At 44.7% G+C, this 13,684-nt stretch overlaps 1 protein-coding gene across 1 annotated transcript in view; it reads left to right on the forward strand.

Moving 5' to 3' along the window:
• Nucleotides 1-13,684, forward strand: part of LOC134658394 (protein MON2 homolog) — a 57,439-nt gene that overhangs the window by 18,129 nt on the left and 25,626 nt on the right. The window contains exons 13-17 of the mRNA XM_063514078.1: nt 4,152-4,234; nt 4,621-4,745; nt 7,387-7,506; nt 8,289-8,484; nt 11,524-11,657. Of these exons, the coding sequence (XP_063370148.1) occupies nt 4,152-4,234; nt 4,621-4,745; nt 7,387-7,506; nt 8,289-8,484; nt 11,524-11,657 (658 nt within the window). The remainder of the gene's footprint in view (nt 1-4,151; nt 4,235-4,620; nt 4,746-7,386; nt 7,507-8,288; nt 8,485-11,523; nt 11,658-13,684) is intronic.

Raw genomic sequence — 13,684 nt, forward strand, 5'->3', positions numbered from 1 at the left:
CTTGGGGGATGAATTTTCAAAAACGCTGAAATTAGTTTTCTTGTTTTTTAATATAATACATTTTTACAAAGTTTCAAATTCTTAGCTTAAAATAAAACTTGTTCCCCATACAACCTTTCATCCCCTTTTTAACCCCCTTAGGGGTTGAATTTTTCAAAATCGCTTCTTATCTCTTGTACACTTTATAAATGCAACCTAGTGTGCAAATTTCAACTTTCTATCTTTTGTAGTTTCGGCTCTGCGTTGATGAATCAGTCAGTTAGTCAGTCAGTCAGGACACTTGCATTTATATATATAGACTAGCTGTTGCCCGCGACTTCGTACGCGTGGATTTGTATATTGGTGGTTATAAATTCTACATTAGCTTAGAACATTATGCAGCAAAAGATAGCAGTAGGGACGGTTAATCATTTGTTAATTATTATACAACGCATGAGATTTGTCTTTCACAACCTGGCTACGAAGTTTCAAGCCCCTAACTGAATAAAATTGTTCTCGATAATCTCGATATAATCTCTCTCAACCCCCAGAAGATTTTCAAGTCCACTATTTAATAAAACCTACTACCTAACTACCTATTTACGAAGTTTGAAGTTCCTATAGCTTTAAATAAAATTTGAACCCTCTACCAACTCTCAACCCCTATTTAAACTTTTAGGGGATGAATTTTTAAAAACGCTGAAATTACTTTTCTTGTATTGTAATAATATGCCTTTATACAACGATTCAAGTCCCGCACTCCGATAAATATTTGGGTTCCTTACAAATTTTCGACCCCCTTCACCACCTTGGGGGATGAATTATCAAAAACTCTGAAATTAGTTTTCTTTTCTCTTAATAAAATACCTTTTTACGAAGCTTCAAGTTCCTAGCTTTAAATAAAATTATAACCTATAAAATCTTTCAACCCCTTTTTATTATTAACCCTGTTATGGGATGAATTTTTAAAAACGCTGAAATAAGTTTTCTTGTGTTCTAATACTATGGCTTTATACAAAGATTTAAGTCTCGCACTCTCAAAAATATTTGATCTCCATACAAACTTTCAACCCCTTTTTCACCTCCTCGGGGGATGAATTTTTAAAAACGCTGAATAGTTTTTTTTTGTTTTTTAATAAAATACCTTTTACGAAGTTTCAAGTTCCTAGCTTTAAATAAAATTTGAACCCTATACAAACTTTCAACCCCTTTTGGACCCTTATAGGATATGAATTTTTAAAAACGCTGAAATTACTTTTCTCGTATTCTAATAATATGTCATTATACAAAGATTCAAGTCCCGTACTTACAAAAAATATTGACCTCCATACAAATTTTCAACCCCTTTTTCACCACCTTAAATGTTGAATTTTGAAAAACGCTAACAATAGTTTTCTTCTCTCTTAATGAAATAACTTTTTACGAAGTTACAAATTCGTAGGTTAAAATAAAATATAAACCCTATACAATGTTTCAACCCCTTTTTAACCTTTTTAAGGGATGAATTTTTGAAAACGCTGAAATTACTTTTCTTGAGAATTAATAATATGGCTTTATACAAAGATTCAAGTCCCGCAATCTAAAAAAATATTTGATCTCCGTACAAACTTTCAACCCCTTTTTCACCAACTCGGGGGATGAATTTTTAAAAACACTGAAATTTGTTTTGTTGTTTTTTAATTTAATACCTTTTTGCGAAGTTTCAAGGTCTTAGCTTAAAATAAAATTTGCACCCCAAGACAAAGTTTCATACCCTTTTTTACCCCCTTAGGGGTTGAATTTCCTAAAACGTCAAAATTCCTTTTTTTTGCAATCGGCTATTATGCCTTTCTAAAAACTTTCAAAGCATTTGTAATGGATTCAAACTTTCAACCCCTTTTTAACCCTGTTAGGGGATGAATTTTCAAAAACGCTGAAATTACTTTTTCTGTCTTATAATAATATACCCATATACAAAGTTTAAAGTCACACACTCACAAAAATATTTGATCTCCATACAAACTTTCAACCCCTTTTTCACCACCTTGGGGAATGAATTTTCGAAAACGCTGAAATTAGTTTTCTTATTTTTTAATATAATACATTTTTACAAAGTTTCAAATTCCTAGCTTAAAATAAATCTTGAACCCCATACAACCTTTCATCCCCTTTTTAACCCTTTTAAGGGATGAATTTTTAAAAACGCTTAAATTACTTTTCTTGAGTTTTAATAATATGGCTTTATACAAAGACTCAAGTCCCGCACTCTCAATAATATTTGATCTCCGTGCAAACTTTCAACCCCTTTTCACCACCTCGGGGGATGAATTTTTAAAAACGCTGAAATTAGTTTTCTTGTTTTTTAATTTAATACCTTTTTGGAAAGTTTCAAGGTCCTAGCTTAAAATAAAATTTGCACCCCAAGACAAAGTTTCATCCCCTTTTTTACCCTCTTAGGGGTTGAATTTCCTAAAATGTCGCAATTATTTTTTTTTTGTAATCGGCTATTATGCCTTTCTAAGAAGTTTCAAAGCATTTGTAATGAATTCAAACTTTCAACCCCTTTTTAACCCTGTTAGGGGATGAATTTTCAAAAACGCTGAAATTACTTTTTCTGTCTTATAATAATATACCCATATACAAAGTTTAAAGTCACACACTCACAAAAATATTTGATCTCCATACAAACTTTCAACCCCTTTTTCACCACCTTGGGGCATTGAATTTTCGAAAACGCTGAAATTAGTTTTCTTATTTTTTAATATAATACATTTTTACAAAGTTTCAAATTCCTAGCTTAAAATAAATCTTGAACCCCATACAACCTTTCATCCCCTTTTTAACCCTTTTAAGGGATGAATTTTTAAAAACGCTGAAATTACTTTTCTTAAGTTTTAATAATATGGCTTTATACAAAGACTCAAGTCCCGCACTCTCAATAATATTTGATCTCCGTACAAACTTTCAACCCCTTTTTCACCACCTCGGGGGATGAATTTTGAAAAACGCTGAAATTAGTTTTCTTGTTTTTTAATTTAATACCTTTTTGCAAAGTTTCAAGGTCCTAGCTTAAAATAAAATTTGCACCCCAAGACAAAGTTTCATCCCCTTTTTTACCCCCTTAGGGCTTGAATTTCCTAAAACGGCGCAATTGCTTTTTTTGTAATCGGCTATTATGCCTTTCTAAGAAGTTTCAAAGCATTTGTAATGGATTCAAACTTTCAACCCCTTTTTAACCCTGTTAGGGGATGAATTTTCAAAAACGCTGAAATTACTTTTCCTGTCTTATAATAATATATCCCTATACAAAGTTTGAAGTCACACACTCACAAAAATATTTCATCTCCATACAAACTTTCAACCCCTTTTTCACCACCTTGGGGGATGAATTTTCGAAAACGCTGAAATTAGTTTTCTTGTTTTTTAATATAATACATTTTCACAAAGTTTCAAATTTCTAGCTTAAACTAAAACTTGAACCCCATACAACCTTTCATCCCCTTTTTAACCCCCTTAGGGGTTGAATTTTTCAAAATCGCTTCTTATCTCTTGTACACTTTACAAATGCAACCTAGTGTGCAAATTTCAACTTTCTAGCTTTTGTAGTTTCGGCTCTGCGTTGATGAATCAGTCAGTCAGTCAGTCAGTCAGTCAGTCAGGACACTTGCATTTATATATATAGATTAAGCGAGGGACAAGTTACAAACTTCAGCCAAAGTAGATAAAGACGAATAAAGAACGAGTGGCAACATACAGAACGATACGAAAGAAGAAATAAGCGAAAACCGGCCAAGTGCGAGTCGGACTCGCGCACGAAGGGTTCCGTACCATTACGCAGAAAACGGCAAAAAAAATCACGTTGTATAGGAGCCCCACTTATTTATTTTTTTGTATTTGTTGTTATAGCGGCAACAGAAATACATCATCTGTGAAAATATCAACTGTCTAGCTATCACAGTTTATGAGTTATAGCTTGGTGACTGACAGACGGACAGCGGAGCCTTAGTACGGTACTTAGTAGGGTACGGAACCCTAAAAAACTAATGAGATCAGAGATGATAATACGGAGAAATTGTTTTTATACATTTTCTACCTTACCACAATAATCATAAAGTCGACTTTATCCGAGTCAAGGTATGTACATCAAATTATACAAATCTTTACCTGATTTATATATTTTTTATTTATTTTAGGCTGCAAGAACTATACGCCGAGTTGCCGAACGAAAGCGAAGAGAAGGAAATTAACTCGAATAAAAATGGCAGCCACGAGAAAGGTATAATTAAAATACTTAAATTAATTTATTCGTTCTCCTTCTGTTAGTTTTTCTATTACTATATGTAGTTGATGAATAAGTATAGCTGGATTTAAAACTTACAAAACTGATCAAAGGTAGGGGGCTGCTCATAAATTACGCCCCCCCCCCCCCCTATGCTTCGAATGACCCCGTTTCCTCCTACGTCATGCTACCATCATCCGATATGCAGACCCCCCCCCCCCCTCCCCCTCCAATTTGAAATGACGTAATTTATGCATAGCCCCTAGCTATTTACTCACTGCGAAGTTTATTGTCACTTATTTAAAAACTGCAGTTATGTGAGCAGTATGAATTATTTTTACTAGATTTTTTCAGCAGTGTGACATTTAATGCCAACCTTTCAGAAACAAAGACTGAAACCAAAGAACTGACGAATAACGGTCACAACGAGAATTCTGACCAGAACTCCAATGTCGTTGAGTCGATCATCGAAGACGCAGACGACAAGGAGAGGCAACTCAAATTGCAGGTATTCGATGATCTCTTCATTTAACCAATGTTGTATCCTTTCCGTGCAATAAAATATATTTTTATCTTATCTTTTTTTTATCTTATTTAAGATACTGCATTTGGGAAATAAAGCTGTTTGTAATTTTAATAACAAAACTTCCGTGAGACAAAGACATATTAAATATATTAGAAACGGGTCACTCACGTATTTTAAGTCGAAAAACCCCCCTCCCCTGCCGCCACCGGCGCCTGCGCCGAGTCATCGGGCGCGGAGAGCTGCGGCCCGCAGTCTGCGCCGGTCCGCCGCCGTAAACGCAAGCTCCTGATGACACTTCTCGGTACGAAGTGAAACATGTCGAGCGTTTTTCGACTTAAAATACGTGAGTGACCCGTTTCTAATATATTTAATAAAGCTGTTTGTACTTCGAAATTTGTTGATTTAGAAAAAGGTGTCTGAACCACACAGTCATTGTGTTATTTGTGACTTACGTGTTGATTGCTGACTGTATGTTTCTTTGCCTAGTCAATTATTCATCTGAATGTAGTATAAACACAAATTAATATAATAACCTTGAAATACTTAATAGTTAATTATTCAAGTAGGCATAATACAATGCGCTTATGAACGTCAAATAAAGCTACACCGCCCCTACACCTCTGCCTCGAAAAGATTTAAATCCCCCCCTCAATAGGGATGATGACACATGTTGAATTTTATAACAAAATCTAGTAAAATAGATCGCAAATGAGCAATTTATCACAATATTGTGGATATAAAAAAAATTGGAAATAATACAAAAATACAGCACCTGAAAGTATCAAATTTTAAGTTTTTTTTAACTTCCAAAAACGAAATAAGTAAGGATACCATTCGATTCCTCACATTTTATTCAAAAAAAGATTGTATGGCAACTAGAGACAAACCAAAGAAAGTCTGCAGCGCAATAATTTGACATCGAATTAAAAAACTACATATGGCAATGTTTTTTAAGCAGTCAGTAAACGCCATGCACTATGGTATGTTTGTCAAAATCGTTTAAATATTCATTGTGTTTTGTGATGAACGGAATAAACATGGTGAAACCTTACAAAACCGGCGTGCGGGAGTTACTTTTCCGCATGACGAATAATTTTACACTTGTAAAAAGTCAGCACGAGGCGATTCAAGCTGAAAAACGACAATGTTTACAAAATTTGGAGTTGATGACGGGTAAGTGGAATGAAACATCTTAATACTTCACCATATGTACCTACTTAGATAATATAATATTGGTTTAGACTAAGGTTTCACAGCAAATTGAACACACCTAATAGGTATAGGCATACTTATGATTCTTATGAACTTCCTCTAACATTTCGAGAAACTCATTGGTACCAGCCGGGTTTTGAGCTCGAACCCACAACCTCCATGCTTATGCTCACGGCATGGGTACCTACTAGTTAAAGCTAAAATTAATTTTTAATATACAGGGTGTCCCAAGAAGTAGTGATATACTGAAGCTGGGAGGTAGAGGACCTAGAGGGCTATCTGAATCACCCCCATGTATGTTCCGCGATTTTTCGTATTTTCGGAGTTATGATTTTTTTTAATTTTTCACCTATCGCCGAGTACGATGAGATTTTTATTTATGGTGACGTGAATTATTGCGGTAGATGCTTGATTTTTTTTGTGTGCTAAGCTGATAGATAGGCCAATTCAGTATGGTAACATTTACTATCGTTAGATCTTTGAATGGAATTTAAAAAAAATTAATGCCAAGAAAGATAAAATTACCCAGTATGTTCACAACTTCAAGGGCGCTTAGAAAAATAAAACATTCAGTATATCACTACTTCTTGGGACACCTTGTATGTTTATTGTTTTAATGGTTTATTTCGTTTTTCCGAAAACTTTAGTTCGCAAATTGCGGGCAATTTCTCTGTCAATCTAATTACGCCTTAATGGGAGTAAAAGAGAAAGATGCTCGCATATTGAGAACTTCGGTGTTCGCGGTAGGCCCTCTGTACCTATTTACCGCCGTCGCGGATATTACAAAAGCTTATTAATTTTGATGAAGCCAAATGTCACATTCTCCCAATATTATTTATCAATATTAGTATATGTCTACATATTAATAGTGACATCTATTGTTGGAATGAAATTTATTTTACCATAAAAATTAAGCTGTGCATACAGCTAAATTTTTTCATAGACGGTAAATATGGTAGAAATTTCACAAGTATCAAGACTATTTAATCCATTTTCTGTGGTGTTGTCGCATACTGATTTTTAAAAACTACTTTTAATCTAGCGCTGCAGACTTTCTTTGGTTTGTCTCTATATACATAAACGCAATATTTCACCGACAAAATCGCAGTGTTCTTGTTTTGTTCATACTTCAAGATGGAGTCTCAGTGACCTTGACGTCACGGTCACATATCGTTTTGTTCGGGGCGTTTCGCGAGTGAAGTACGACTGTCTGACTTTGACTATAATTTCTGACTTTTGTGTTGCTTTAATGCAATGGGTCCCATATAGACATTTGATCCTAAAAACAAACCTGATTGATTGATGCCATAAATGAAAATTAGTCATCTAGCCTATTGGAGGAGAGATTGGATTGGTTTTATTAAGAGGTATATTAAAATCTACAGTTGTAACAAATTTAACTTTATTTCAGCTTCTAAAATCGTCGTGGTGTGGCCTAGTTTGGGGCCTGTCTGTGCTGGCCGAGGCGAGCATCGGCGAACTAGAAAACATTCTGCGTGCCATACAGACTCTGGCTAGGGTCAGCGGGAAAGTAAGCTCTATATTATTACCTACTTTATATTAGCACTGGTGATAAATAGCTTTTCTTGTAACAATTTGTCACGAAACTTGATAATACATCTTGGACCTGCCCTTCGGCCTTTTTCAGATTTTTCGATGCGAAATTGATGCATTATACATGCATTGGTTCTTCCCGACTTGCGTTAGCCTGTAACGCAGAATTACTGATGTCTAATACTACTAATGGCTTCTGACAGATGCAAATTCCGTTGTCATAATGTTCACTGCTAAAAATAGTTATTTTCGATACAAGTGCGAAAAAGAGGAAATTCGAAACGAGTGGCGATAAATTAAAACACGACCGAAGGGAGTGTTTTAAATCAACACGAGTTGCGAATTACATATTCGCACGTGTATCGAACAACGTTTTACAGTACATATGGCACTTTAAAGTTTAGACATACGCACGAAAAGTGCTATTTTACGCACTAGTGCGGAAAAGTAGCCCCATATGTACTGTAAAAGATATTTTACATGTTTTGTTGAATATTCTACCTCGTGTGTGTGTTTTATTCATAGACTAGGAATCCTCTAGACGGAGTTTAGAGCAATTATTTCATGAAACCGATGCTGCCAAAAATACTGGGGTGCGGGGGGACGAGGTGAGCGAATCCCGTGCCGTGATTGGTCCGTTCAAAGACACGGACCAATCACGGCACGGGATTGACTCGAAAATGGAGTAAAACTACTGTATAAGTGGCAGAGGATGTCTTGTCTGTGATTTTATTTAATTGTTCACCTTGTTTCTCTCAGGTTGGGCATACAGTAGGGCGCGACGCCTGCATCTCCGCCCTCTGTCGAGCCGCGCTGCCCGCGCAGTACTGCGTGCCGGCGCTCGGAGCCCTGCCGTGCCCGTGGCGGCGGGACAGCGCGCCCGCGCCGGACACGGAGCACCGCCACCAGGTCGTGTGGGTCGGGACCCCGCTGCCGCAGCACGCCTCCGCCTCAGGTACACTATACTACCCGCGCAGTACTGCGTGCCGGCGCTCGGAGCCCTGCCGTGCCCGTGGCGGCGGGACAGCGCGCCCGCGCCGGACACGGAGCACCGCCACCAGGTCGTGTGGGTCGGGACCCCGCTGCCGCAGCACGCCTCCGCCTCAGGTACACTATACTACCCGCGCAGTACTGCGTGCCGGCGCTCGGAGCCCTGCCGTGCCCGTGGCGGCGGGACAGCGCGCCCGCGCCGGACACGGAGCACCGCCACCAGGTCGTGTGGGTCGGGACCCCGCTGCCGCAGCACGCCTCCGCCTCAGGTACACTATACTACCCGCGCAGTACTGCGTGCCGGCGCTCGGAGCCCTGCCGTGCCCGTGGCGGCGGGACAGCGCGCCCGCGCCGGACACGGAGCACCGCCACCAGGTCGTGTGGGTCGGGACCCCGCTGCCGCAGCACGCCTCCGCCTCAGGTACACTATACTACCCGCGCAGTACTGCGTGCCGGCGCTCGGAGCCCTGCCGTGCCCGTGGCGGCGGGACAGCGCGCCCGCGCCGGACACGGAGCACCGCCACCAGGTCGTGTGGGTCGGGACCCCGCTGCCGCAGCACGCCTCCGCCTCAGGTACACTATACTACCCGCGCAGTACTGCGTGCCGGCGCTCGGAGCCCTGCCGTGCCCGTGGCGGCGGGACAGCGCGCCCGCGCCGGACACGGAGCACCGCCACCAGGTCGTGTGGGTCGGGACCCCGCTGCCGCAGCACGCCTCCGCCTCAGGTACACTATACTACCCGCGCAGTACTGCGTGCCGGCGCTCGGAGCCCTGCCGTGCCCGTGGCGGCGGGACAGCGCGCCCGCGCCGGACACGGAGCACCGCCACCAGGTCGTGTGGGTCGGGACCCCGCTGCCGCAGCACGCCTCCGCCTCAGGTACACTATACTACCCGCGCAGTACTGCGTGCCGGCGCTCGGAGCCCTGCCGTGCCCGTGGCGGCGGGACAGCGCGCCCGCGCCGGACACGGAGCACCGCCACCAGGTCGTGTGGGTCGGGACCCCGCTGCCGCAGCACGCCTCCGCCTCAGGTACACTATACTACCCGCGCAGTACTGCGTGCCGGCGCTCGGAGCCCTGCCGTGCCCGTGGCGGCGGGACAGCGCGCCCGCGCCGGACACGGAGCACCGCCACCAGGTCGTGTGGGTCGGGACCCCGCTGCCGCAGCACGCCTCCGCCTCAGGTACACTATACTACCCGCGCAGTACTGCGTGCCGGCGCTCGGAGCCCTGCCGTGCCCGTGGCGGCGGGACAGCGCGCCCGCGCCGGACACGGAGCACCGCCACCAGGTCGTGTGGGTCGGGACCCCGCTGCCGCAGCACGCCTCCGCCTCAGGTACACTATACTACCCGCGCAGTACTGCGTGCCGGCGCTCGGAGCCCTGCCGTGCCCGTGGCGGCGGGACAGCGCGCCCGCGCCGGACACGGAGCACCGCCACCAGGTCGTGTGGGTCGGGACCCCGCTGCCGCAGCACGCCTCCGCCTCAGGTACACTATACTACCCGCGCAGTACTGCGTGCCGGCGCTCGGAGCCCTGCCGTGCCCGTGGCGGCGGGACAGCGCGCCCGCGCCGGACACGGAGCACCGCCACCAGGTCGTGTGGGTCGGGACCCCGCTGCCGCAGCACGCCTCCGCCTCAGGTACACTATACTACCCGCGCAGTACTGCGTGCCGGCGCTCGGAGCCCTGCCGTGCCCGTGGCGGCGGGACAGCGCGCCCGCGCCGGACACGGAGCACCGCCACCAGGTCGTGTGGGTCGGGACCCCGCTGCCGCAGCACGCCTCCGCCTCAGGTACACTATACTACCCGCGCAGTACTGCGTGCCGGCGCTCGGAGCCCTGCCGTGCCCGTGGCGGCGGGACAGCGCGCCCGCGCCGGACACGGAGCACCGCCACCAGGTCGTGTGGGTCGGGACCCCGCTGCCGCAGCACGCCTCCGCCTCAGGTACACTATACTACCCGCGCAGTACTGCGTGCCGGCGCTCGGAGCCCTGCCGTGCCCGTGGCGGCGGGACAGCGCGCCCGCGCCGGACACGGAGCACCGCCACCAGGTCGTGTGGGTCGGGACCCCGCTGCCGCAGCACGCCTCCGCCTCAGGTACACTATACTACCCGCGCAGTACTGCGTGCCGGCGCTCGGAGCCCTGCCGTGCCCGTGGCGGCGGGACAGCGCGCCCGCGCCGGACACGGAGCACCGCCACCAGGTCGTGTGGGTCGGGACCCCGCTGCCGCAGCACGCCTCCGCCTCAGGTACACTATACTACCCGCGCAGTACTGCGTGCCGGCGCTCGGAGCCCTGCCGTGCCCGTGGCGGCGGGACAGCGCGCCCGCGCCGGACACGGAGCACCGCCACCAGGTCGTGTGGGTCGGGACCCCGCTGCCGCAGCACGCCTCCGCCTCAGGTACACTATACTACCCGCGCAGTACTGCGTGCCGGCGCTCGGAGCCCTGCCGTGCCCGTGGCGGCGGGACAGCGCGCCCGCGCCGGACACGGAGCACCGCCACCAGGTCGTGTGGGTCGGGACCCCGCTGCCGCAGCACGCCTCCGCCTCAGGTACACTATACTACCCGCGCAGTACTGCGTGCCGGCGCTCGGAGCCCTGCCGTGCCCGTGGCGGCGGGACAGCGCGCCCGCGCCGGACACGGAGCACCGCCACCAGGTCGTGTGGGTCGGGACCCCGCTGCCGCAGCACGCCTCCGCCTCAGGTACACTATACTACCCGCGCAGTACTGCGTGCCGGCGCTCGGAGCCCTGCCGTGCCCTCAGGTACACTATACTACAAATAAAACTGGTACAGATGAGGCAGCCATTTATTTATTTACAATAAACTAATGAAAGGATTGTGATTTCTAATGGAAGGTGACTTTAGAGGAGTCTTAGGTCACATTAACAGCCTATTCAAACGTATTCAATTTCAATAAGACCTAGATCGTATTTTTGAAATTAAGACGAATAAACGGTATGTTAACAACATAATGCTTATAAATTGAGTTTGTGGTCTTTCACAGGCCAGCAGCAATCATTCGTGATGGTGACCTCCCGCCACGTGACCGCCATGAAGGCCCTGCTGTACGCAGCACAGCGCGACGGCGACAGCATCCAGCAGGCCTGGCTGCCGGTCCTCACCACCCTGCAGCACCTGGTAATGTCCCCAGCAGTGATGGTCTCCCTGATAACTGATGATTTCTACTACGGTCGGTTGACGTTGACGCTGAGTTCGCTAAAGCTTTGGATTCCTCCGAAAGCGGTGCCGTCATATAGCGGCCGCGAAAGACGGCCGTCTTTACGGTGACGACATGTGGAAAGTACCACGGCGTCATATCACACCGTCATCCACCAAGGTCAAAGCGGCAAATTTGAAAAATGTAGGCGCGAAGGGATATCGTCCCATAGAAAATTTGAATTTCGCGCCTTTTTCTACTGACAAGATTTGCTTCACCATCTATAATTTAATGAATTTAAATTAAATGTTACAGAAATTATATTAACCATACTGAAGCTAAAATCAACACTCACCCTAAATTTTTCTGGACATACATAAAATCAGTTTTCGCCAAAAGTGGCCTTCCACAGGTTATGCATTATAAGGGAATAACAGCCTCTAATGATGCACAGATATGTGATTTATTTAATGAACATTTCCACTCCGTCTTTGAGATACCCAGCGATAGTTCTGTAGACCTAAATAATCTTGCTCCTGTAAATGACACTGTTTTCGACATGGACACCATTTTCATATCTGAAAATCTTGTCTCCAAATATCTTGAGCGCATTAATATTAATAAAGGTTCAGGTCCTGATGGGATTCCTCCTATCTTAATTAAAAATTGCTCTTCTAGCTTAGCAGTACCTATCAGTTTACTTTTCGAAAAGTCCATAAGGGAGGGGTGCGTACCATCTGTATGGAAACGGGCACTAGTTACACCGATACCAAAGGGAGAGCTTAGCGCCGATATAGAAAAGTATCGCCCAATATCGAAATTGTGTCAATTCGCTAAGATCCTTGAGAAAATAGTCACTGATCAACTTTCTTCTGCATTGCGTCGACATATCATTCCAAACCAACATGGTTTTCTCCGCGGTCGTAGTGTGGACTCGAATCTCTTATCTTATACAGAAACCATATTGGACGCGTTGGATAACAACTATCAGGTCGACGCAGTGTATACTGATTTTGCCAAGGCATTCGATAAGGTTTGTCATGAGCGCCTACTTTTGAAGCTCTGGCAATTCGGTATACACGGCGACTTGTTCCGCTGGATAAAATCGTATGTTGAGAATCGTTCACAAGCAGTTGCTGTGCAGGGACACACATCATATTACAGACCTATACCTTCCGGTGTACCGCAGGGATCACATTTGGGACCTTTATTATTTGTGCTGTATATTAATGATATCACAGATTGTATACAAAATTCAAACATGCTATTATACGCCGACGACACAAAGATATTTAGAGTTATTAAAAATATGGACGATTGTACTGCCTTGCAGAATGATCTAAACAATTTTCAGGCTTTTTGTACTTCAAATCACTTATTTTTAAATTCAGACAAATGCTTTATTATCAGCTTCAGTAGGAAGCGAACATCCATAAATAATAAGTACACACTCTGCAACAAAGAGCTGACTCGTGTTAACCAGATCCGTGACCTCGGCGTAATTATGGACTCAAAACTCACCTTCGTACCACACATAGATAACATATTAACTAAATCGTTTAAGCAATTGGGATTTATATTACGAGTAGGAAAGCCGTTTAATAAATTGTCAACTTATAAAGTACTTTTTAACAGTTATGTCCGCAGTAGGTTAGAATTTGCTAGCGCCGTTTGGAATCCACTTTACAAAATTCACAGTGATAAAATAGAGAAGGTACAGAGAAAGTTTGTCAAGGCAATTGAGTATCGCACTGGACATAAATACATAGACTATACCACCTCCATGAAAAGACAAAATACTACTTTATTGAGTTCTCGTCGCGAACGTATTGATGTCTTGATCCTCTACAAAATTATTAATAACATCATCGATGCCCCTTCGTTAATACACTCTCTTTCTTTTAGAGTACCCCGGCGTTGTGAGCGAGCTTGTAGAAAAAAACCCCTCTTTCATATCCCCCGTAGTCGTACTTCATATGCAAAACACGGTTTCATTAGGAGAGCGTGC

This window comes from Cydia amplana, chromosome 22 (assembly GCF_948474715.1).
Source record: "Cydia amplana chromosome 22, ilCydAmpl1.1, whole genome shotgun sequence".
Classification (NCBI taxonomy): domain Eukaryota; kingdom Metazoa; phylum Arthropoda; class Insecta; order Lepidoptera; family Tortricidae; genus Cydia; species Cydia amplana.